The 26,062-nt window shown below is 41.2% G+C and overlaps 1 protein-coding gene across 1 annotated transcript in view; it reads left to right on the top strand.

Moving 5' to 3' along the window:
• Positions 1-26,062, top strand: part of AGBL4 (AGBL carboxypeptidase 4) — a 957,560-nt gene that overhangs the window by 865,344 nt on the left and 66,154 nt on the right. The window contains exon 11 of the mRNA XM_063136171.1: positions 5,828-5,990. Coding sequence (XP_062992241.1) covers positions 5,828-5,990 — 163 coding nt within the window. The remainder of the gene's footprint in view (positions 1-5,827; positions 5,991-26,062) is intronic.

Genomic DNA, 26,062 nt, shown 5'->3' on the forward strand with positions numbered 1-26,062 from the left:
GCCATAATAAATTTGTTAGTGACACATAGAAATTGGATGGCTGGGATTAGATAATGGGCTTTCTATATTTTGTTCTTTAGTTCAGTCTAAAACCAGCTACGTTTTCCTTGTCACCACAAATCTGACTTGCTGCTGCATTTTGCTTACATATAAGATAAACAGATCTCTTCCGGAAATTTCTTACAATGATAATACAATAGAAATGACCCTGCTCTCCTTTATACCAGTGACATTTTTAGAAAGACAAATGGAGCTATTATTTCAGGTATATTTTTTGCTCCTTTGCAATACATTTCTATTCATTGGACATGCTGTAGGGATTTTGGATCCAGTGGCAATGGTTTTAGTGGCGCAAGAAATAGGAGGTAAACTGCTAGGTGTCTAAGTGGGCAAATGTTGGTTGCTCAGGAACAACAGCCCTCTGGATATCCCTGGCTAAATTAAACCGATTTGTCACATGATACTAAGCCAATCTAGTCATGTTACCCACAGGGCTGTCTTCAAATTAATTTGAAGCCCCCAAAAATAACCAAAAAGAAAAAAATAGCCACACAACTGGATCTTCCTGTTTATTCTTGCCACTTCGTGTACACTTATATTGTTTAAAGGGCCTAGAGGGAAGAAATCCCATGTGTTTAGAGATGAAACCAATTTTCTAAGCAATTTCTGTCCTAAAAGAGAATACCAGTCAAAGTTACACTTATAAAAAAACACACACACACACCAGTGGATATATATGATTCTAAAGTTGGAAGACATCTTGGCAGTTTTATTGATACAAAAGGAATGACTGAAGTTCTTTTATTCCCAGTACTTGCATAGGTTGACTAAAAAAAACAAAAGTGTGTGTAGTTATTTGTGGTGTTGTAGTAGCTTCTTTTCTAGCTTAATCAATATATGCCAGCTTTATTTGAAAGGTACAAAGTATGGAAGTGACCTCTCACTGCATATGCCCACATTCCATTATTCCTGATTTGATTCATACTGAGATATCCAGAAGATCAAACTTAACCACTCTTTGCTCCCCACTTCTGGTAAGACATAATAAAAAGACATTGATAATTGGGCCTCACCACCGGGGCTTTCATCCTGGGGACCTACCCCATCCCTTGAAGAACTACTACTGCTGAACTTCTTGCTCTGCTCCCTCACTCCAAACACATTTGAGCTGCAATCACATGGAGATTCAGTGTCCACCCTCACCATCTCTTAGTATTTCTTTCTGGGTGGAAGGTATCAAAGAGATGGAGGAGGTAGTGCAATGGGTTCTCATCTGTCACTTTCATGCCCCAAATTGTATGGCCATAGACACACTTCTAGTTTGATTTTACTCACTAAATTAGACCCAGGAAATAAGATGTTTTAATGGCTTCCCACATTCAGTGTGTATCTGCTTTAGGAGGCTTCTACCTTGTGTTACTGATTGTGGGAAAGTGTCAAACACTTGTTTGCTTAGTCTTAGCATACCTGAGTTTTTTGGGTTTTGTTTTTTTAAAATTCAATGGCTTTCAATTACTGATGTGTGGAAGTTAAGTAAGAATCTTCCTTGCATCAGAAGACATTGTGAGACTTCATGTGGTGAGTTTTGCCACTGATCCAACAAATAATTAGAGCTGTGTGCCCACAGGTTTATTGGTACTTGTTTACACACCTTAGCATGAAGCAAAAACAAAACAAAATAAAAAAACCTCTTTTAAAATTAGCTCTCCCACATCTTCCACCAGATATGTTTCACGTATAGCTACTTAAAATTCAATAAAAAAGGGGAAAATATGTTATGGAGAACCCTACTGAATTTCATAGGTTTTAAATATTGCTAGCCTGCATTGGTAAAGAATTGATAGGTAATCAAAGTTTGTATATCAATGCTTCTATTTTCTAGTTTATCTAGGGAATTTATGGATAAAGTGAGATGTAGGTAGATATGTAGCTTAGGATCAATGTTTATAGAAAAGAGAAAACAAGTCTTGGGATGTAGGTAAACAAAGTTTTATTCTTCAACGTATTTTGGGGCTATTTTGAAGAATAAAACTTTATATTCCTACATCCTGAGACTTACTATTTCTTTTGCATCAGGCTATTTTGGATCTTCTCCAGTTTTATCTCACTTAGGGTCAGTTCTACCATTACTTACTCTGCTACATCTTTAAGATATTCATAGTTGTAGAGTCTGAGCTCTTAAAACTTCACAGCATGTGATTAGTTAGACAAAATGTCACATAAAGCTAGAAAATACCTTAGAACAGGTCACTTTTAGATTCAAAGGGCATGGAAAATTGTAATTTTGCTTTAAAAAATGGTCAGCAGGAATCAAATATACATTCAAAGCATTAAGAAAACAGTGTGATAATGTCTCATTACCACCACTGTGTCCATAATGGGGACCTAGACCCAGACACAGCCCCTGACATTGCGGCTGAGCTCATGCCTGTCAGCCTAGAGACCCCTAAACAGAGATCCTTAGAGACTTCAACCACTGAGCCTGAAGTTAACAAGGCATTGACCACCTCCTTGCCTGAGGATATTGAAGATGGTGGCTGCAGAAATTGGGCCTAGCACTGCAAAGAGAGCAACAACAAAAATGAGCTGGTTGATGTCAGTGTGTCAGGCTCCCAACAGCATTTCCCCTACCATATCAGATGCTGATGCCAGACCTAGATCTGATCTCTTGTGCTTTGTTCCCTAAGCCAAATTATTTAAGGCGAACTGTGGGATCTACTGCTGAGGAATTGCAAAATGGCAATGTGTACCTCTAATGTTGCTGGTGAATATTTTTCTAAGATAGGATCGGTCAGGGCTTTCTCACCCACAGTTCAAACTTTCTACTCTTTCAATATTTTTTGCCTTGTTCTTTTATTATTTCTTCAGCCTTGTCATGTCCTACCTATCCCCTTTTTTTCAGGTTTTACTCATTTGCTCTTCTTTCCTAACAAAACTATAGATTCTGGTATACATTAAATGGTATTAGAAAGGACGCTTTGGAGTACTTCTTAGCACAAAGTGATGGGAATGTATCCTAAAACTTAAGGGAAAAGTCTGAAACCTGATGTTTGCTTACAGGAAACAGAATTCCACCTGCTTCTCATTAATCTGCAAAACATCCCTTTTTTAATGACATGAGAAGCTTTAAAACTTATTGAAGAAAATAAAACTGCAAGTAGTTTTGAACTACGGTTTCCCCGTATACCTCATTTATCAAGGGCTGCCAAGAATTTACATGTATTTCCGATCTTTCAAGTCCTAGAAGTGGAAGGATTTGTCTGTATGTGTTTTTAAAACAACAACAACAACAACTCTTCTATATCCTCATTTTCTCAGGTTATGATACCTGGCAGCCATGGAATTGCATGCAGTGAATGAGCATATGTTCTAGCCTGAAAAGACAGCTGGCTTCAGGGGGTTGTGATGGGCCTGGGAAGTCTTTTACTGCTTTGTCAGTAGCTCACCTGCAGTCTAGGCAAAGAGTTTGCTCCACCTAGTTGCTGTTATACTCTCGCAGTATGATACAAATTCATTCCCTATTTTTTTGATAGAAAACTGCATTGCCCATGGCCGAATGGTTAGGTACTGCACACATTTACTGACCAGAAAACCTAAAGTGTCTTTTAATAATTATAGAGATTAGAAAACACACAGTTTAAGGAGTCTACTGAATAGTTGTGAAATAAAATGGCCCCATTCCTGTGTAAACTATGAAGACTGATATGTACAGCAGGAAAAGGAGGGAAGGGCTAGAAGACCATGGCAGTGTTGGGACAGAGACAGATGTGGTTATATATAACAGACCTTAGGGTAGTGCATCCTATCCACATAAGCCTAGGCTTATGTGAGCAGAAATGTGCCTTCAGAGCTCTGCATAGCAATAATTCTTTAACATTGGATATTTACATGGTGCTTTGAGCACTAAAGCAGTTGACATACTTTATCCTGGTAATCCTGTCATGACCCAGGAGTCCAGCCATGACAAGGATTCTGAGGCTGAAGAAATACTGGTGCTTACAAAGGAGACAGAATGCTGCCAACAGAGGGAATTTCAGTCACGAGAACCTCTGCAAAGCCCAAGACCCCTGAGTTGCCTGAGACCCCTGAGCCTAGCTCCAGCACTGGATCAACACCCCCTTCTACAAGAGCTCCACCAGTGTTCCAGGGCCAGCATAGAACCAATGTCCCAACATCAACAGCAGGAGCTCTTGGAGAGACTGCCTGTCTCTTTAAGACTTCCATTTGTAGGAAAGGGTGGAGTCTGGATCTGTAGTATAAAAGGTTCAGTTTGGACTTGGACCTTAGTCCTATTCAGTTGTTCTCAGTCCAAGTAGTCAAAGTGTGAGGAAATGGAGCACTCTAGCCCCTTCCCCTCCTCATGCACTTCCAGCACCATGTACTTGTGGGGAGTGACTGTCTGAACAGGAGTGCCTCCTTACCCATGGAGGCACTCCACGTGATTGAGAACATTGATTTTCCAAGAAGAAGAACACATGAATAGGGCTTAAATCTCTGGCACATCTACTCTTTGCACTTTAAAATATTTGCTAGTCCTCCCATGTCAAATCCTGGTACAAAAGTACCAAAATTTGCAAGCAAAATAACCAGAATTATGGTTCACTCACCGCGGTTCACTCACGGTGCTGCATTGACTACTGCAATTGCTGTTTTCTACTGAGCACCATGGGCTTCTGCTCAGACCAAAGCAGGGGAAATCCTTACAAAACCCAATCAGTTTTTTAATATTTGTTTAATATATATCCATTGACAAGTGTGCAAGTCAGCTATCAAAATCACAAAACTGCAAGCAATAAAATGCCAATTGAAAATTCAGAAATACAATGCAGTGAACAGCTTCCTAAAGCTATTTATCCCCCTTCTCCAATGAAAACATGGTTAAAATGCAGAAAATTATGATACGTACAGTTCCGCTATTGATTATTGGATGTGTGGGGGGGGCGTTGATGCTGAGCGCTATAGGGGCTTGCCCATGGCAATCTAATGCGTTCATGGCAGATGTGGGTTACAGCTCAACATCTTGACCAATGTGATATGCTTGCTTCTTATATAGTGAGCAAATCTGGAAAGTACAATTCCAGCACTTTTCAGAAGCCTATCTTTTCATCATATCTTGACTATACAGAATGTGTCGACAAAATTGTGCTTTAAGTAGACTGTATTCGCATTTTAGCACATTCTCTCCTTCAATCAGATGGAGCACATAATCTGAGGGGGACAACAATGCATGGGGATTGGACTCAAATATGCTGAGGATTGCACTGCAGAACTGTGTGTGCCATTTATAGTTTATTAAAAGTAGCAGATAATACTACAAGACAACCAGTATAGACAGAGAGCAACCATACATAGAGACTTCAGCTTTCTTCATCTAGGAAAGCCAGTGTGGTGTAGTGGTTACAGTGTTGGTTACAGTGTTGGGACTTGGGAGATCTGGGTTCTAGTCCCCACTTGGCCATGAAGCTCACAGTGTGACAATGATTCACAGCATAACCTACTTCACAGGGTTGTTGTGATGATAAAATAGAGAGAAGGAAGATTATGAAGGCTGCCTTGGGTTCCTTTGAGGAAAAAACATGAGATACAAATGTAATAATAAATAAATAGGTATTTTGCATTATGTACTTAAAGAGGGGGGAGAAAGCTTCAGCACAACTATTTGCAGAACTGTGGACACCTGGGTAATTTCCTAGTTGTTAGAGGTATAAGTTTTGTATGGGTTTTTCCCCTAAGCAAATATCTTTCCCATCCTTTTTTTTTTTTTTAAAGAAAGAAATCTCATGGCAGAAACTCCACTTCATATGCTTTTTTGTCTTCTGCCTTACAGTCAAGCACCTCTTTCAATCGAGATGCTGTTAAGGCAGGGACAGGACGTCGCTTCCTCGGTGGGTTACTGGATGACACTTCTTACTGCTACACACTGGAAGTCTCTTTCTACAGTTACATGGTCGGAGGAACGGCTTCTACAGTTCCGTATACAGAAGATACATGTATCCTTTAATGATTGTTCTCTTTGCTCCACTATGACTTGGCAATCAAAGGTAATGAAAGACGTTTTTAAAAAAGTAATAATAATGCGGTGAATATGACTTGAACATAAGGTATTAATTTAAGGAAGTTCACAAAAGAAACCTTTCCATCCCTTCCTCTCCATGCAGCTACTCATGCCCCATGAAAAAGGCTTTCCAGAGAGTCAGCCCCCCCTCCTGAACAATGGGGCATGGGGCAAAGGGGGCTGCTGGAGGAGGGAGGAATCACTCAAAATTGGACAGACCTCTGCCTGATTTTGGGACATTTTCCCCATCCCCTGGACTCCAGAAAGGCTTTTTAGGCAGTGGAAGAGGGAACTTCATTAAGTTAACTTATCCTTAACTTAACATAGGATCCAATTCTGTAGATATATAAATCCTTGTCCTTATACCTTTAAGGACTATATGTTGCAGAACCAAGGATCCTCTTCGTTTGTGCACATCGTTATGTAATATTCTAACAGTATCCCAGAAAGCTACTGTTAGGCTTTGTATGTAATGGCAAGTGGGAAATTTATTCTGTCTTAAACCAATTCTGAGCCTTGGTCTAAGTTGCCAAAAACAGTTTTGTTTTTTTAGCCTGGGTGAGTAAATGCCAGTCACCATTCAAATAAGACATTGCTTCTCTTGATTATATATTCCTCCTATGATTTACTTCTCACGCTTGTCCAGTTCCCTGTTAAAAGTCAGCCTTCCTCTTATTTCCTCTTTTTTGAGGAGATGGAGGTTGGTCTTTTTATGTCTGTGTAGGATCAACTTGTCTTATGCAGATGGAGCTATATCACTCTTGATTCATACATCATTGCCATCAGCCAGCCAGAGCAGAAAATAAGTTGTAGATAGCAATGATTATCTTCGGTGATGAGGTACAGAAAAGCTGAGACTGCAGTTTGATTTCTATAAGCATGACTGACCCTGCTGTGCTAAGAGTAGCACAAGCTGGTTTGAACAAGAAAATATGGAAAATGTTGGCCTACTACTTGCACTAATGCTGAAAAATGTACTCTGTTTGCATGTAACTTCCTCTCCTTCCTTCTCCCAAAGAAGAAAAGCCCAGCCTCCCCCTGATTTATATTACAAGTCAACATTTTCTGCCAACTTCTGATCTTGTATTCCACCTTCCATAATTCTGGCCAAGAATGAATAGGGCTGGGAATTTAGGAATGACGCCTGCAAGATCTTTGCAGATACTCACTGCAGAAGGTAAATTCATTGCAGCAAGAATTATTCATTTGAATACTGACTCTTTATAAATTCAATGACTTTCCAGAGTGCCCATGTTTGGATAAACATAAGCTTTTTATCTAAAAGATCACTGATAAATCATTCTACTTTACCAAGGGAGACCCTTTATTTTTATTTTATTTTTTTACATTTCACAAAACTTTAAACCACAAAGTACAGCATAAAAACTATAGAAAACATAAAAATCTATATATATATATAAAAATGTAAATGTTCGTTTGTTTCTAATCTAAAATCTCCGAAAGTTCTTCACCGATTGCGTTGAAATTTTGACACAACGTTGCATTCGAATACGCGCGTGTTTTTATGTAACTATATTATAGATGGGGACAAAAGTGTGTCTTAGAATCGAAGAAATAGGGTATATAAAAGCCCAGAGGCCTCCTCCAAGCCACTTATGCAAATAGGAGAGAAGTCATTGTGACATCACCAACCAGTAGGCCAATCCACTGCCTCTGCCTTCTCTCCTATTTCCATGTTCTCTCCTATTTGGCGACATCTAGCGATGTTTCTCGGAACTACGGCCTTCTATGGAAGTTCCAAGTTCTGAAGAAAGGTAACTTCCAGGAGATTCCAGCCTAGCAGAGGGGCCAAAACCCACTAACCTCCTCACCACACCTGTGACAGGTAAAAACATTCTTTTTAATCTAAAATCTCTGAAAGTTCTTCACCGATTGCTTTGAAATTTTGACACAACGTTGCATTCGAATACACGCGTGTTTTTATATACCTATATTATATAGATGTCACACCTGTGACAGGTAAAAACATGCTTTTTTGGAAAAACAGCGCCATCTGTTGGACGTAAAAGCAACACGCTGGTCAGGCTGGAAGATACATAAGCAGCAATGAATATGTATGGCGAATTCTTTCATTTCCCATACATGAACGAAGTCCAGCTGTTGTTCACTTAGCAGTACATCTAGAAAATGGACAACGCGTTTATTTCACAGCTGCAAATGTGCAACAAATAGCCCTGAATCCACTGGCTACAACGTTAACTGCTTTCTTTACGTTATGTCAAAATGACGCGTTTGCGAAAACACTGCTGTATTTGGAAGTGCCTACGTATTACACATGGAATGTGAATAGAAAATCATTTGAACGACGCAAACGAGGAGAGTGAGTCGATGGACAACCTGGCTTATTCAAAGAAACAACGATAGGCAGACTGAACACCGTGCATCCCAATCAAGAGGAATGCTTCTTTCTTCGCATGCTGTTGGTAAATGTGCCCGGTCCAACGTCTTTCCAGCAATTGAGAATTGTCAACGGCGTTACACATGCCACTTTACGCAGTGCATGTCAAGCTCTGAATTTATTGGAGAATGACTGACACTGGGATGTATGCATTAATGACGCGTACAACACATCACATCCAAATCAAATTCGTGCATTGTTTGCAATCATATTGACCGCCTGCTCTCCTTCATCTCCAACAGAGTTATGGGAGAAATATAAATCGCACATGGCTGAAGATATTTTCCGTCGAATACGCAAGGAAAATTCAAATATGAACATGGATTTCACAGCAGAAATCTACAACGAAGCGTTGATAATGATTGAAGATTTGTGCTTAGAAATCGCGAACAAAGTTCTCAATCAATTGGGAATGCCATCACCAAATCAATCTGCTCCTGCTTCATTCGATGTAGAATTGCGTCGTGAACAAAATGACAACACAGGTGATCTTTTGTCATATGTGCAATCAAATATTCCTAAGCTAATGCTTGAACAAAATAGCATTTACGATCAAATAATGCAAACTGTCAATAACGGGGTTGGAGAAATGTTCTTCTTAGATGCGCCAGGAGGAACTGGTAAAACGTTCCTAATTACATTGCTTCTGGCAGCAATTTGATCCCAAAATGACATAGCCTTAGCTCTTGCGTCGTCCGGAATAGCTGCGACATTGCTACTAGGTGGAAGAACTGCTCATTCCGCTTTGAAATTGCCATTGAACATGCAATTCATTGAAACTCCCACGTGCAACATTTCCAAAGCATCCAGCATGGGAAAAGTATTGCAGAAATGCAAACTTATGGTTTGGGATGAATGCACAATGGCGCACAAAAAATCGCTTGAGGCTCTTGATCGATCATTGCAAGATTTGCGTGGAAACATCAGACCATTTGGGAACGCATTAATATTGCTTGCAGGAGATTTCAGGCAAACATTACCTGTAATTCCTCGCTCGACACCAGCGGACGAAATAAATGCTTGCCTGAAATACTCTACTTTGTGGCGACACGTAGACGTTAAAATTAACTACAAATATGCGTGTCCAGCTGCACAGATTGGCGTTTGCAATCATCATCAACAAACCTCAGGGCCAGTCTTTAGAATTGTGCCGTTTACATCTAGACACGGATTGGTTCTCACATGGACAATTATATGTTGCATGTTCTAGAGTCGGCAAACCAGACAATCTCTATATCTGCACAGACAATGGAACAACAAAAAATATTGTATTCCCACAAGCATTGTGAAATTAAACATATTAGAAACGTGCGCTTTCTCTTTTCTTTCTTTTCCATTTAACCAGACTGAGCCACAGCAACGCGTGGCCGGGTACAGCTAGTACAGTATAAAAATACAACCAGAATAAAACCTAGCAGCAATGCAGGGATTTAAAATACAATAACAGATTTAAAAGAGCAAAGCTAAAAAAGACCAGAATGCTAAAATGCTGAGGAAATGAAAAGGTCTTCACTTGGCACCAAAAAGAGCACAACGTAGGTGCCAGGTGAACTTCTCTAGGGAACTTATTCCACAGCTGAGGTGCCACAAGAGAAGAGGCCCTCTTCCTGGTAGTCAGCTGACTCATGTCCTTTGGCAGGGGCTCCTGGAACAGGACGCCTGAAGATGATCTTAGGGCCCAGGCAAGTAGATATGGGAGGAGACAATCCTACAGATAACCCGTTTAGGGCTTTGAATGTTAATACCAGCATTTTGAGTTGGGTGCGGACATGGACTGGCAGCCGGTGGATCTGGAAAAGTACTGGCATAAGATGATCACGTTGACTAGTCACTGTTGATCTTGCTGCCTTGTTTTAGAACAACTGAAGTTTCCGAATCATTTTCAAAGGCAGCTACACATATAATGCATTGCAGTAATCCAGGAAAGAGGTTATCAGAGCATGGATAACTGTAGCTAGGCTATCTCTGTCCAGATAAGGATATAGTTGGTATCGGTATATCGGCCTAAACTGATAAAAGGTGCTTTAAAGTGTCTGGCTGTGGCTGTGTTTTCTAGTTAGCTGCATTTCTTCATTAAAGGACAAAGTAGAATTATTCAATATAAATTAGAAAAATCGCCCTTCATGATACAACTGGTCAAGCTTAAGCAGACATCTTGTCAACACCAAAATCCACAGCCTTTAAAGCAAAGAAGATGGGTGTCCTGGTAACCAAACCATTTGTGACTTAAAGGGAACTGTGCTAGTTAGGCTGCAGCTGCTTCCTACATGGCTTTTTCCAAATTGGTAATTAAATAACATAGCTGGGTTTTTTAATTGACCTTGAGGTGGAAGGAACATTTTACACTGAACTCAGGAGACACGAGCCCTTTCGCGACTAATTGTCCTCTTTAAAATGTATGATCTGTGTTAGCGCAAACAATATTTAACCTTTTGATTTTCTTTATGGGATGGGATGTAGGTCCACAGTAAAACCAACGGCTTGGATCCAGACCAAGTTAGTTGTGCTTACATTTCTTTCCAATATGAAATGTTAGTCATGACTAACAAGGAGCCCCATTGATTTCAGTGGGATGTACGTATTACTAATATGGATCCAACCCAGTGGAATGTATCTTAGTAAAAAGTGGAAAGGAGGAGGAGGAGGAGTAATCTCCATTAGGATTGAACTATATGCTACAAAACAGGACTGTGCTATTGATGATTGTTAGCTCATTTCAGTGTTCAGGGTGAAAATAGCTTTCCTTTCTCTGCTTCAGTGCAATTTTTCGTAGTTAGAGCGTCTTTCATAAAGTGATCCCAATCAGTCAAGATACATGTAGTAAGCAGGGTGACATCATAATGTAGACAATCAGATTTGGAAACATCTCATGATAACATCTCATGATAACATCACATAGGGCAAACCAAGCCAATTGAAAATGAGGTTAATACTTGCTGCATCATGGGTGATTCTACTAGTCAGTTGGATCATTGATTGCCCTCACTTGGAATGGATGAATATTTTCTCCCTCCTTTTGATGCAATCCCTGAAAATTCACCAAAGTGGAGGGGGGGGGGGAGAGAAATTTTCTTGCTGGTGAAAATGTTGCAAAAAGTGAGTCACCCTTTGGTTGAGCCCTAAAATTTTTGAGCCCTTTTTCTTTTGTTCTCTCCCTCCCTCTCTCTCTCTCTCTCTCTCTCTCTCTCTCTGTGTATGTGTGTGTCCTTTTTCTTCTTCTTTCTTCTAACTGTTGTGATGAAGAGGGCATTTCACCAGGTTTTCCATATATACAAATGACACCTGCTGAAATTCCCGTTTCAATACAACTGTTAAAGATACAGGAGCTATGTCCTCCTTTTCATATGGTGGCCCTAAGTAAGTGGGTAATGATACCTTTGCATGCATAGGAAGTGGATATATAGATGGATGGTTGTTACGTGTGTGTGTTTTAAATTTGCTTTTGTAAAAAGTGGAACATTATAAGAAGAAATCCTGTTAAGATGCTGGACTCTCTTTTTTTAAAAAAGGAACACAACAATTCTTTTTTTCTTTCTATAATTCTCTAAAAAAATATTCCTTTCTTTTATATGTAATCAGACTGGGGGGCAGGGACTAAGCAGATAGAACTGATAAGGAAATTCTTGGGTGTTCAGGGAACCATAAAATGCTATTAAACCTATAGTTAAATAATTCTTTTGTAAATGTTAAATTCCTGTTAGTAACACTTGCTAAACTTAAGTGCAAGGGAAAGGGCAATACTAAGCTGAAAGGCAATGGATGGAGTGCAGGGCTTAAAAGATATTAACGGTCTACAGACGTTGTCTGAGAAGAGCAAAGGTAATAGCAGTGACAGGCTAACCATGTCAGATTGCAGATTTAGCTTGGCAACTGGCTGAAGGAGTGCCTGTCCTTTTGGAACTCTCTGAAGTGCAGATAAAAAGGAGCGGATGAGCACTTTGAATGACGTATGGGTCATAATACTTTAATAAACGAAATCTGTGCGTCACTGCTTTTTCTGGACATTACCCCATGTTACATCTTTATAAAAGTGTTACCGCCCCTGATGAGTGTGTGTCCTGTACAAATGTAAAGGAGAGCATGGATACAGAATAGATATGGATGGGGAAATTTGGAAAGTCCTTTCTAGAACAGGTTTTGGCAACCTTTGGAAACCGTGAGCATATTTGGTAATTTGCAAAACTGCCATTGGCGCCATCACAAAATGGCTTTCATGGGAAGCCCAGCAAAGGGCAAGTAGCCTCCCCAAATGACTGAGTAAAAGCAGAGTTCAGGTTTGAACCCCAACACACTTAACAACTAGTTTGAACCCACAGTTTTCAGCTCCAAACACAGCTGCAGATAAAAAAAGGTGTTTTTTTAAAAAAAGTGGGAGGGGTAGGGCAACGAGAATGATCAGGGGTCTGGAAACAAAGTCCTGTGAGGAGAGACTGAAAGAACTGGGCTTGTTTAGCCTTAAGAAGAGAAGGCTGAGGGGAGACATGATAGCACTCTTCAAATACTTGAAAGGTTGTCGCACAGAGGAGGGCCAGGATCTCTTCTCGGTCATCCCAGAGTGCAAGACACGGAATAACGGGCTCAAGTTAAAGGAAGCCAGATTCCGACTGGACATCAGGAAAAACTTCCTGATTGTTAGAGCAGTATGGCCATGGAACCAATTAAACCTAGGGAGGTCATGGGCTCTCCCACACTAGAGGCCTTCAAGAGGCAGCTCGACGGACATCTGTCAGGAATGCTTTAAGGTGGATTCCTGCATTGAGCAAGGGGTTGGACTCGATGAAATGCTAGTTGCATATCTTCTGCCAGTTTTCTTCCATTCTAGAAAAAAAATGTGTCAGCATGAATCTAGTTATCAATTAATTGCAGCCAAAGCAAATGCTACACAGAATACTATTGGCTTCCACATGTCCTATTTATTAGATGTACCACCCTAGAAAGCCATTAGTAATGATCCCAGTGACCTGGATTACTATCTGGGAATTATTGCCTTATATTCATACTAAAAATATATTTTTTCTACGAACGTTTTCGCGATATAAGTTCCTGTTTGCTTATAATAATCGTACAAATTAACTGTATTGTACTTCTGAATCTGTCACAGATGTGTGTCTGAGCAGTTCCTTTTCTAGCCAGGTTTAGGGTTCCACTGGAGCTATTTGTGATAGTGATAGAGCTTGTATGTTTGGAGCAAATATAACGATAACTTCTGTCATCCCAAATCCAAAGACCATGGGGAAACTGCTGTCTTATGTGTGTCACAAGAGAATGCAGCCAATATTGATTTAATTAATTTAGCAATAATGCTCACATTTTTCGCTTTTGCCTTTGTATTCTCCAGAGACTTTAATTAATGACAACACAGAGCATCTTGCTAGGTATGAAACTTTTTCTTCCTGCCCTACATTTTTTAGAAAGTGATCAGAGAAGTTAAGGAGCAAATTGAGTTCACCTTTTGTATAACAAACAAAGTTCTTGTGAATTCAGCATATTTGGGCACACTTTCCTGAAAAATAAATAGTGCAAAGTGCAGAAGTAGACTTGCCGATATCTTTCCTTCTGTGCCTTTTAGTCAAATGTAATTAGTCCTTTACCTTAAGCACAGTGCACTAAATGTCATAGTTTCTCAGATGGAATAAAATCTCTCATTCCCTATTTGTATTAAACATCCAGTCTTGTAATTCCGGTTTAAGAGATTCGAAGAGGTTTTGAGTAGTAATGGTGGCAAACCTTGCAAATTGTGTATATTTAGAATGGTGCTAACTGGGGGAGAAAGCGAGGAAGGAAGGGAAGGAAGGAAGCAAGGAAAATAAGTGACCCTGCCCCTAAAATATTTGGGGGGCTTGATTTTGCTGAAACTGCTCCAACACCCTGTTTTTGAGGGGACCAAAATCCCCCCCCCAAGTTTGGTAGAGCCAGTATTTGTATGCGTTGGAGGTGTGAGCTCAGCCATATCCTGACAGCCGCAAGCCTGCAGAAAATACATTTCTCAATGGTCCTCGCATTTTTGGGACTTTGGGCCTTTCTACACCTCCCAGCCTTCCAGGAGGGAGGGAGGAGGATCTCACAATATTCTGCTCACGAGATCCTCCCCCTGGATCCATACATGTGCATGACATCCTGGGAAGAAGGAGGGATGTCACACCCACTATATATTTTTTTAAGTAGGGGAGATGAGCGCAATTGTGCTCCAAACAAAAATGTAAGTTTTTTTTTAAAAAAAACAACCAACAACAACCCCACTCCCCCCCAATGGGCATGGGGCACCTGAAGAGCTCTGTGCCCCATGCCCATTTCCCACCTCCTCATGTTTATTCGTGAGGAGGCAGGACGAAACAGGGGTAGGTGCCCACACATCTCCTGTGGTCCCGGGATGGTTCTGGGACTGCAGAAAAACCAGGAAATCCCCAGTTTCCCGGGGTTTCCCCGGGGTCATCCCCAGTTGACCCTGGAATTCCCTGTGCATCATCTGGATGCACAGGGACAACCCTGAGGAAAAACTATAGTGTAGAAAGGACCATTGATGCAGCAGCATTCACAGTTATAATGGAGGCCCGAATGCCAGCCTTCGCAGCTTGAGCTGCCGTGGTTCCGTTGTAACCGCCTGTTATGTTGGGGGGAAGGGAAGAAGCAGTGTGTTTGGTGACCTGGGGAATGCTTGGGCCCAATCACACTCTTGAGAGAGTCATGAGGAGCATGATAAAGTCTGAAATATGGAAATAATTGGAAACAATACAAGTTATTTTTCAAGAGGGTGTGTATGTGTGTGTGTTTGCATGTAAAATAATGGGGTTTAAATGAGCCCATTCTGAACTGAGATGGGGCCAGGAGCTGGCAATGAACACAATGTTGTTTTATGTTGTTGCTGCTTTTATAACGTAGTGTTAATCATTTCACCAGTCTTTCCTTTAAGTGGACCTAATATCCATGGGTGTTACCTATTCATGGCTGTCAACATATGTGCAGGATCTGTCTAACCTGCATGTTTGTTATTAACCAGAAGACATTGTATCCTTATGATTGTAAATTTTGCTGTCTTACTCCCTGGGTCTCTGGACATGGGATTTAGAAGCTGAACCAGGGAGCATGCAATAGTAAGGTACCTAAATCCTATGGAGACATAGATAGATCTCTTAGGCTCCCCAGAAATCCTTGCCTTTCAGCAGTATCACAAATCCTAGGCTTACTACATTTCTGGCTTTGATTCTCCTTCATATATCAACTGTTCCCCTATGCTTTTAAGCAATAACAACTACAACTACAACAACAACAACAACAACAACAACACTTCTTGATATAGCTTTCCACAAAACAGGACTGGATAGGAGTCCAGTCACAGAGTTGGGCAAAGGTGGGCGTTCAGGGACTCTTGGTCCTGTCTCTAGCCACATGGTCCTGGGATGCAGATGTGGTCTTCAGGCTCTGCTACCCACCCCGGTGGTGGAGCTGCTGCTGTAAAGTGTTGCTATGTGAGGATAGAAAGTAGTTGTTGCTCTTTTCTCTTCAGCAGTGATGTAGTGGAGCCAGAGCTCACTGGGACTCAGTGCTAGCATTTATTTATTTATTTATTTATTTATTTATTTATTTATTTATTTATTTATTTCAAGGCGTGCTGCCATCATCTGCCATCACCCTTAGCCTTCCCTGATCCCTCTGAGCTTACCTGCAATCGTCCCAGCAGCTGTAGGGTGGGGAACACATTTTCCCAGCAACAATATATTGTTCCCTGTTGCAATGACAATTATTTGGGGGAGGCTTGGTCTGGAATGGGCAGGTAAGACCCATTTGCTTTACAAAAGACCTCCTCCTGGTGGAGTGGAAACCTGCTAGAACTGGTGTGTTGATATGGGTCAACGTAGGTGCCTGAATACTTGGACTCTCCTGTGGATGTGGTTATAGGGTCTGTCATGAGGAGTGCCTACACTTCAAAATTTTAAAAAGAAAAACAAAATCTCCATTGGTATCAATGGATCCCCCCACCTTTTGTTGTTTTTTCCAATTCCCCACTGCCATGGAGAGAGGAATTTTAGGGGGTGGTGGAGGGGTAGGTTTTACACAGTGGTCTTGAATTGAATTAGAGCTGCACATGCATACACTAGAGTAAATGAAAAGGTAACCTACACTCTATGCGATTGGGGTAATGTGTAGTTTGGTTCTACGTTGCCTCAAAACAAACTGTTCAATACCCAATGGAAGCCCAAGGGCCTAAAGAGGTTTTGCTCCAAGCATCCCACAGGGGCTGCACTGCTCAGGGTTACAGAACTTTATGCCAAAGTGGGAGCTTTAAACCCAGCTGGATAAGTTGTTCACAGTAGGCCCCAATGGAGACCTGCTTGGAAAGTCTGTCACTTCTTGGGCTCCACCATACAGTAACACACTGTGCAGTGCACTCTGTCCTTGGCCCATGCCCTAAATTCATTGGCTTAAGCTGGGTGGAACCAACACTTTTAAAAGAGTTCCTCTTTTGGACTCGTATACGTTATTCCTGAATAATAGGTCTATTACCCAGAAGAGACATTGGTCACGTTTTTGCATGTGTTCATCTAGTTCCCACCTATATTTCCAAGAAAGCAAGACATGAGCCAGTAATGCGCTGATCAGATGGGGCAACTTTTTTCAAATGCAGATATTAGAAACAGATGCCCAAGATCAGGGAAATGGCAAGGGCTGATTCTCTTTGCGGCCAGCATTTTACACCAAGACTCAACCCACTTTCCCCTTGCTGCTTAATATTATGCCTTCCTTTCCTTTTGAGGCATAGTTCCCTGGCTTGGTTCCATTTTCAAAGACTTCCTGGAAGACAGCATTTCTTCAGCCCAGGGCCAGGGCGAGTGTGAATCTTGTGAACCATCAATATTTTTCTTGAGATGATAAATGGCCTGCCAATAAGCCAAGGCAGCTGCCAGCTCTGTCTGAGAAATGCACCTTCAGCCCCAGTTTGTCCGTGCCTGGTTTATTTATGTGCCTGCTACCTTTAAACGCTTAAACTGGACAAATTTATACAGCCTCCTGAGATATTCCAAAACTGCAATTGTAGTTGTGCGTGAGGAAGATAGGGTCACAACATTCTAGCAGCTCCAGTACACACACATGGAGGCTCTAATGCTCACATGGAGCTATGTGAAAGCAGGCAATGAGACAGGGAAGCTACTGTAAATTGAGGATTTGTTCAAGAGGGGGGAAAGTTTCTTTCAAATCTCAAATGGCTAATACAGGTAGGGATGGGCATTTTACCTCATGAAATGTGTTGGGCTAGTAAAATTTGTCAAATTACCTTCAAGGGTTCCCTAAAGGCTTTTCCCTCCAGGGAGAGATTGCAAGTAAGAGGACAGTTATGAGGAACATCTGCCAGGACAGGCCTGCCCAAGTGGCAACCAACCAAGCCCAATGTAGTGTACAAGACATTATACTGTGGCATGCCATATCCTTGACAACCTCATTTTGGCAATGCCAGACAGGCTATAACACCACCCCACACCACCACCCTGGTGGATCATAAATCATGCAGACCTGATCTAGGATATTTGGATTTCCCCAAGGGCATTGACTTTCCTGTGGTCCATTTTTTTCCACTTGAAATGCAACAGTGTCATACATCTAGCCAGTATGAGCACCATTTTACCTTAGAATATATTTCCTTTGTAAATATCTATCTATCATACATACTTCTTTATTGTGATCCATAAATCCAAGAAAAAACAAGAATCAAACATGAAAACATACAGTTAGAGCTATTATCAACTTTCGTCTAATACACAGAGAGCTCTAATCCTGGCCGCCACTGTAAGAAATTTAGCAACAGCCAAAGTAACTCTTGAGGACTTATAATCTATCTATATATCTTAGACATGTACGATTCGACTGGAGGAGGGCTAACGTTGTCCCTATCTTCAAAAAGGGCAAAAAGGAGGAACCTGGGAACTACAGACCAGTCAGTCTGACATCCATCCCTGGGAAAATTCTGCAGCAGATTATAAAGAAGTCAGTCTGTAAACACCTTGAAATCAATGTGATGATCACTAGAAGCCAACATGGATTTGTCAGGAACAAGTCCTGTCAGACTAATTTGATCTCATTTTTTGATCGGGTAACCTCCCTTGTGGACTGTGGGAATGCTGTGGATGTCATATATCTTGACTTCAGCAAAGCTTTTGACAAAGTGCCTCATGATATTCTGATTAACAAACTAGCTAAAAGTGGGCTAGATGGAACAACTATTAGGTGGATTCACAGTTGGCTACAGAATCGGACTCAAAGAGTACTTATCAATGGAACCTTCTCAAACTGGGGAGAGGCAACGAATGGGGTACCGCAGGGCTCAGTCCTGGGCCCAGTGCTCTTCAACATTTTTATTAATGATTTGGATGAGGAGGTGCAGGGAACGCTTATCAAATTTGCAGATGACACCAAATTGGGTGGGATAGCTAATACCCTGGAAGACAGAAACAAACTTCAAAGTGATCTTGATAGGTTGGAGTGCTGGGCTTACAACAACAGAATGAAATTTAATAGGGATAAATGACAAGTTCTACATTTAGGAAATAGAAACCAAATGCACAGTTACAAGATGGGGGATACTTGGCTCAGCAATACTACAAACGAGAAGGATCTTGGAATTGTTGTAGATCGCAAGCTGAACATGAGCCAACAGTGTGATATGGCTGCAAGAAAGGCCAATGCTATTTTGGGCTGCATTAATAGAAGTATAGCTTCCAAATCACGTGAGGTACTGGTTCCTCTCTATTCGGCCCTGGTTAGGCCTCATCTAGAGTATTGCGTCCAGTTCTGGGCTTCACAATTCAAGAAGGACACAGACAAGCTGGAGCGTGTTCAGAGGAGGGCAACCAGGATGATCAGGGGTCTGGAAACAAAGCCCTATGAAGAGAGACTGAAAGAACTGGGCATGTTTAGCCTGGAGAAGAGAAGATTGAGGGGAGGCATGATAGTACTCTTCAAATACTTAAAAGGTTGTCACACTGAGGAGGGCCAGGATCTCTTCTTGATCCTCCCAGAGTGCAGGACACGGAATAACGGTGCATATGCAGGTGACCTGTCAGTCTTCTGATAACAGTGAAGCTCTGGCTGTCCTTGCATCGCTCAGCATCTCAAACCATCCCATGCATAGGGGTAACCTCTGCCTGTCATCCTGCCAATTTGGTAGATTGGCAAACACTACAGTGCTTTGCTTTTCAGTGGCGAATCATCAACTCTTTGCTGGAAAGGTTTCACTACAACTGCGCGTGGTTCCAGACTTCATCTGTAACATTGTCATCAATGGCTCTACTCTCAGCAAGCAATTTCTAAAGGACATTTGCAAATCCAACAGTACCCTAAGCTTTGCTTCCTTCTATGCACCACGCAAGGCAGCACAGCTACAAGGTCTGTTTGTGTTCAAGGTATAAGGCTCAGTTTACCATCTGATGGGCACACTGCTGTTGGATGTACATTCTTGACACCAACAAGCCCACTACGTTAATTCTCACTAATGAGTACTGCCATGTCAGTGAAATCCTCGAGCATGGGAATGGTGGCGCACTTGCTGCTGGATGTGTATCAATGGATGTATCACTATGCTTCCATCATGACCACAGAATTATGAATGCTTTGGCTCACCTGGGATGTTACAATGTTCCCTGTGTCTCTGAAATCACTGCTGTGATTGTATACCCTAAAGGTGGACAGTGCTGCAAGATCTCTTACATGGAGAGTCATGGCAGCCCTTTGCTTTAACCCCTGCTGCACTTTCACTGTGAGGCTGTATGGGGTCCCAGCATGGCGCATTGCCATAAGCTGTGTGTGCGCGTTGGCAAACCTGAAGGTTGAAGTCATCGATGGACCACAACACCTACATGTGGCTGCCCTGGAGTTTACAACAAAAATGTTGTATATAAGGACATTTTTTCATGATGAAAGAAGTAATACTTAAATGTTTCAATAAACACAGTTAAGTTAAATCTTTCATAAGATTTGATTTTTCCTTGCAAACTATGTTCACAGATGGCCACCGTGTGTGTGTGTGTGTGTGTGTGTGTGTGTGTGTGTGTGGACATATCTGCTAATTTTAGGTTTTTTGGTTTCTTATTTTTCAAATTTCTTAGTCCATTTCCACATAGTTTGTGATTTTTAACGTATTTTTTAAAGTTTAAAGCTTTTCTAATATATACATTTTTGCAATCAATTTTCCTTAATATAATACAGTTTTGTCAATCATATACACATTTTTGCGTGCACAGCTTTCCCTAATAAACACATTTGTACACATTTTTGAATGCAGAAAGAACTGCATGGCAAATAACTGTGTTTAGGTTCACGGATTGTTCTGGGAAGTGCTTGTTCCTCTCTCACCCTATATTTTTCTCTATTGATAGATATGAAAATTTTGTGTGGCATTTTTTAAGTGAATGGAAAAGTAGGGAATCCTTTTGTCAACTGTTGGTTTGGTGCATCTTTCTTGTATCCCTATAGTCAATCCTCCTCATCATAACCCAGGAGATAAGTAAGCAGTTTTCCTTTTCTTCCATCACCTTCATGCCTGGGTCATTCCTAAACAGCATAGATTGAATTTATCTGTAGTTAAAGTGCCCTCTTGTGGCACAAAGGAGATTTTCTGCCTTCCTCTAAAGGCACTCATAGGAGCAATATTGGGGTGTTTTCTTTGTTGCTGTGAACTTAAGTCAAGTCCCTCTTTCATTTCTGTCTTTATAGCTTCACTTTCACTTGGGATGTAGTGATGACGGTCAATGATAATCATGACAATCCAGCTGTTTCTGTAACCGCCAGCGAAAAAGGAACTGTCAATATTATAGCTGTAATAGATGGAGGCTCTTCCCTTTTTTTGTGCACCAAAGACAACAAATAATCTCGTTTCAGATTTCAGGCATTGCTATAAACATATGAGAGGCATTTGTCTCTGCTCCATCCTTCTCTCTGGGCTACATCCTCTTCAAGCATGAACTGGATCAGTACCCTGTCAAACTGTGCCAGGACCAGACCGCATGAATAAACCCCTGTTTTAGTATCATTCCCGTACTGCAGCACGCTATGGCAAACAATCCCCTTTTAACATCATGAGGAATTTTACCCATGATTTCAGAATGCTTGCAATTATTGGCTAGGAAAGAAGAGTCTGAAGACCAGACAGGCATCGGTATAAACATTATCTCAAAAGTGATCAGCACAGACACACTTGCCAATGTGAATTCAAGGTTAGCAGCAACCGCATAAGTACGCAGAGGGATTTAAATTAGCATTTAATAAAAAGAAGGAGCTATTCTCACCATCTTCATCTCATTGCTGGCTGTCGCAGGTGCTTTTGCATTCTCTCAACATTTCACACTGTAATTGATTATAGCTGAGGTTTATGAGTTGAGTTGCAAAGCAGGAAACAGTTGATCTGGACATTTATTTTGTTGTAGGGAGGGCAAGCTTTCCATTTGGATTTTTTATATTGCAAGAGGGCATGTTCAAAAGACAGCTTCGCAATACGTTCTTCCCCTTCCCATGACAATGTAAAGTTCAAGGAAAACTTTGCAGGGCATGTCTACTTTTGTAGGCCATACCGGGGCTACATGGCATCTTCGATATAATATGTTTATAATTTGATTATATTCTATATTGTATTTTATGCTGTATTTTGTGATTTTTTTTTTCGTGAACTGGCCAGAGAGCTTTGGCTCTTGGATTATATAGAAATGTAATAAATAAATGAACAAATAAATAAATGCCCAAGATGGAGCCCCAATTCCAAACCAGCTCTTGGCACACCAGAATCCCCCAAATCACTGCTTCTTTCAAGTCAGCAGGTTGAGGTAAAACTGGATCTATTCCCTACTCTAGGAGGTGGGTATGGCCTCAGGTTCATTCCAGATACGTAAAACAATTTCAACCAAGGATTTCTTACTGATATATGTACTGATCTAGTTCCCCACTCAAGAGTTCTTAATGTATGTTAATGTGATTTTTATCTTTATATTCCAATTGTGTTCATTATTTTAATTTTATATTATCCATTTTAACCTATTTAACTTATTTATTTTAGCTTATCTTTTTATTTGTTTTATTATGTCAAATTGTGATGGCTTATCGCTTTTAGCAATAAAGATCTCATTCATTCATACTGCAGTCCAGTTCCAATTAGAATTTATTTCCCTCTAAAAGGGATCACAACAATGTCTAAAGAGAGGAACATCTCTCCTGTTTGTATAATTGGACACTACAACTGGACAATAGAATTCTTGGCAAATATTAAAAATCTCATGCTTGATGTCAGCTTCATTAGTTCATATTTGGTCAATCAAAATAGATTCCAGCTTACAGCTGTCCTGTAACTCTACTTGAATGCAACTCAGTCTTGTTTACAAGTTGTCTTGATGTGAATTAGAGGTAGAAAGTGAACAACTCATGACATGATCACGGTGTCTTGACTTCTCTTTCATCCAGTGGCAACTTGTGAGCAGGTGCAGCATGTAGATATAAGTCATCACCTCTTAGCAATGATCTATTTATTTATTTACTGTAAATAAATAAAAGTTCCAAAGAATCGACGTTCCCTGGATAGTGTGCAGTACATCTAAGAGGAGAGAGCTCAGCGCTCTTCCTGGCAGGCATTGCAAAGTGGCACTGAAAGCAGAGGGGTGTCTGGATCAACACTCTCCCCGTGCGCTGCTCCTGCTACCCAACAGTTTTATAGAGAAATACGGTGGCCTGTGAAGAATCTAGGGATATTTCACTAAAGAACCGTCATTAAAGGGTAGCATCTCTGAGATGATAATCTCTGAATGTTAAATCTTTAAAGAAATGCCGAGCTTTTATATAGTATGGATATTTCTTGCTCTTTGTCCTAAATGGAATCTATATTCTTTATCACCCACTGCAGCATACATGTAATGGACATACCGTCTGTCACTCCCTTGTGGGAAAGCTCCACCCTTTTCTGTTTTCTCATTTTCAGAATCCTCCAGTGCTGCAATCTGTTCAGTAACTCCCTTCTGGGATTATTTATTGTCAAAACAGCAATCAACACACAGTTTTTAAACAGACTCAAAAACTCTCTTGGCATCCCTTTTAGGATAGTTTCCAGGCACCACATTTGTTTGATACCAAAGCTGTTGTAAATCACCCCATGGTGTTCACGGATGTCACCGATTAATCCACAGCTGTTGTTCAGGGCACCTTCTTCTAATATTGTGAGAGTTGTTGAGGATTTTGCTTATGGGTCCAGAAACTGGGAGTGCGATTGAGTCCTCCCCACCAGAAGTGAATACATGGATGCCAATGGAGGGGTGCCGTGCAGTAGGAGGGAGCATTGTACAAATCTGCAAAGATATAGCCAGCTTTATTGTGTGAAATTACAGCTACCAATTAATGGATATTCCTCTCTTAGTTACCAGACAGAACTCAGGCAGCTATATTTCTGTGCAGGCCATGAAGTAGCCACTATCACTTAAAACTGTGAGTCTTCGGACTAATCTACACCAAGCAGGATATTGCACTATGAACGGTATATAAAAGGCAGGAGCTACACCAAGCAGGATATAGTGGTATGAAAGTGGCATGAAAGCAGTATATGGTATGTGTCAATGGGCCCCAGCAGTTCAGTACTGTTATAAAGCAGTAGTGTGGTTCCTGCCTTTTATATACTGCTTTCATACCACTTTCATAGTGCAATATCTTGCTTGGTGAAGATTAGGCCTTAATGTGGATTTGGTACCCACTGTCATTAAGTGATGGGAACTGTGTTGACATAGGAATGTGCACAAGGCATGCCAGGTGTGCCCTGACACACCCTAATTTCCTGGGGCCACCTCCACTTTCCTGTACCCTCCCTGCTCGAATCAGGTTTTTTAAGGGAGATGGGAAAGCACTCTCTGGAGCAACTGGAAAGTGTGTAAATCCCCCAGGCATGCTAATGGTGGCAGCCATTAGCATCCTGGGGGAAATATGCACTTTCCGGAGGCCCTGGAAAGTGCACTTTCCCACCCCCCACTTTTCCCCTCCACCTTTTAGGTGCACACCCTAATGAAATGAGCTGCACACACCTATGTGTGTAGATAAGTCATTGTGTTGCAATGGTGTGTCTGAAACATAGCAGTGGTGTTGTAAGCAGTAGTTAGGTCATTATATACTCTGGACATCTGATCTTATGGAGGGGAAGTCTTTAGGTGGTTGGCCCCTTGAAGTCTGCCCCAAAGTCCTGCCCTCAGTTCACCACTGTTGAATTGGGACATGGGATACTCAAGTATCAATCCTTCCAAACCTATTGTCACTGGATTGAGAAGTAAAATAAATAAGGATTTATTGCCATCTGCCATGATACTTGAAACTAGGGTGCAGAAGAAACCTAAATGAATTAAGGATGGCATTGAGGGAATGCTGATTTTCCTCCCTCCTCCCTTTATGGTCTTTAAACTGACAGTAGAGTGAAACATGACCAAATATTATTTACAATCACTAATATGCAACAATGAGTTCTATGACAATTAAACTGATTAATACACCTGAGATAGGTTCTGCTGCTCTTTGTGGTTGCTTTTATGCCAGTGGGACAATATTAATTAGCCAAAGTGCAAGTCAAGATCAGCATAGTTAAAATACTCTCTTTTCATTTCTAGATAGCTGGCACCCATTCCAATGGCAAAATATTCTGCTACTGCCTTGCTTATGTTAACGGGCAATTGATTTCACCTCTTCTCACCTCTTGTTTGTCTTTCCTGTTTAGGACCACTTCACTTGTTGCACATCAAATGTGCATTCAATGAGTTCAGAGGTGTGCATCAGCCCTTCTATTGTTATTGTGTATTCTGTGATGGACATGCTGAAAGCACATTTTCCATGACAGTGAGCTCCGGTACATATATTCACTGCAGGACTGATGAAAGAGCATATTGGCAGAGTAGCATGGACCTTTCCTCTCTACACACAGCCATCAGTAGGAATACCCAATTGCATGGGCACAATTCAATCATGTTCCCCCTGAGAATCATGCAGACCAGGTCTTTGCACAGTCAGGCATTCAGGGCCTAACTCAGACAGGTTATTAGCATGACAGAGGAAGGAGCTCCTGGCACCCCTTACACCAGGAGATCTACCTTCTCCCCACTCCTGACCTACGCATTTTAGAACACAAGAAGAGCCAGGCTGGATCAGATCAATCCAGTTCAGGAGGAGGCAAACTTTGGGGCCTGTGGACACATGTGGAAATTTGAGAAACTGTCCTGAGCACAACCATGCAATGGCTTTCATGGGTGGGCAGGGCTAGTCATTAAGGACAAGTAGCCTGCCTAGAGGCATTCAGAAGAAATTAAGATGGCAGCAGCGAGAGCGCCCACTTTGTTTTCAAACGATCCCAGCTGTCAGAGAGAAAATGTAAAAGTATTTTTAAAATAAAAATTGGGAAGAGTAGATTGTCTGGATGGGAACCAAAGAAAGCATCTGGGGGCGCACTGATACCCTTAGGCACCATGTTGCCTATGTGATCTAGTTCAGCATTCTGTTCACTGTGACCAAGCAGCTGCCTATAGGGAACTCACAGGTAGGACATGAGTGCAATAGCACACCACACTCATGTTCCCCAGCAACTGGTGTACATAGGC

Source organism: Elgaria multicarinata, chromosome 1 (assembly GCF_023053635.1).
Source record: "Elgaria multicarinata webbii isolate HBS135686 ecotype San Diego chromosome 1, rElgMul1.1.pri, whole genome shotgun sequence".
Lineage (NCBI taxonomy): Eukaryota > Metazoa > Chordata > Lepidosauria > Squamata > Anguidae > Elgaria > Elgaria multicarinata.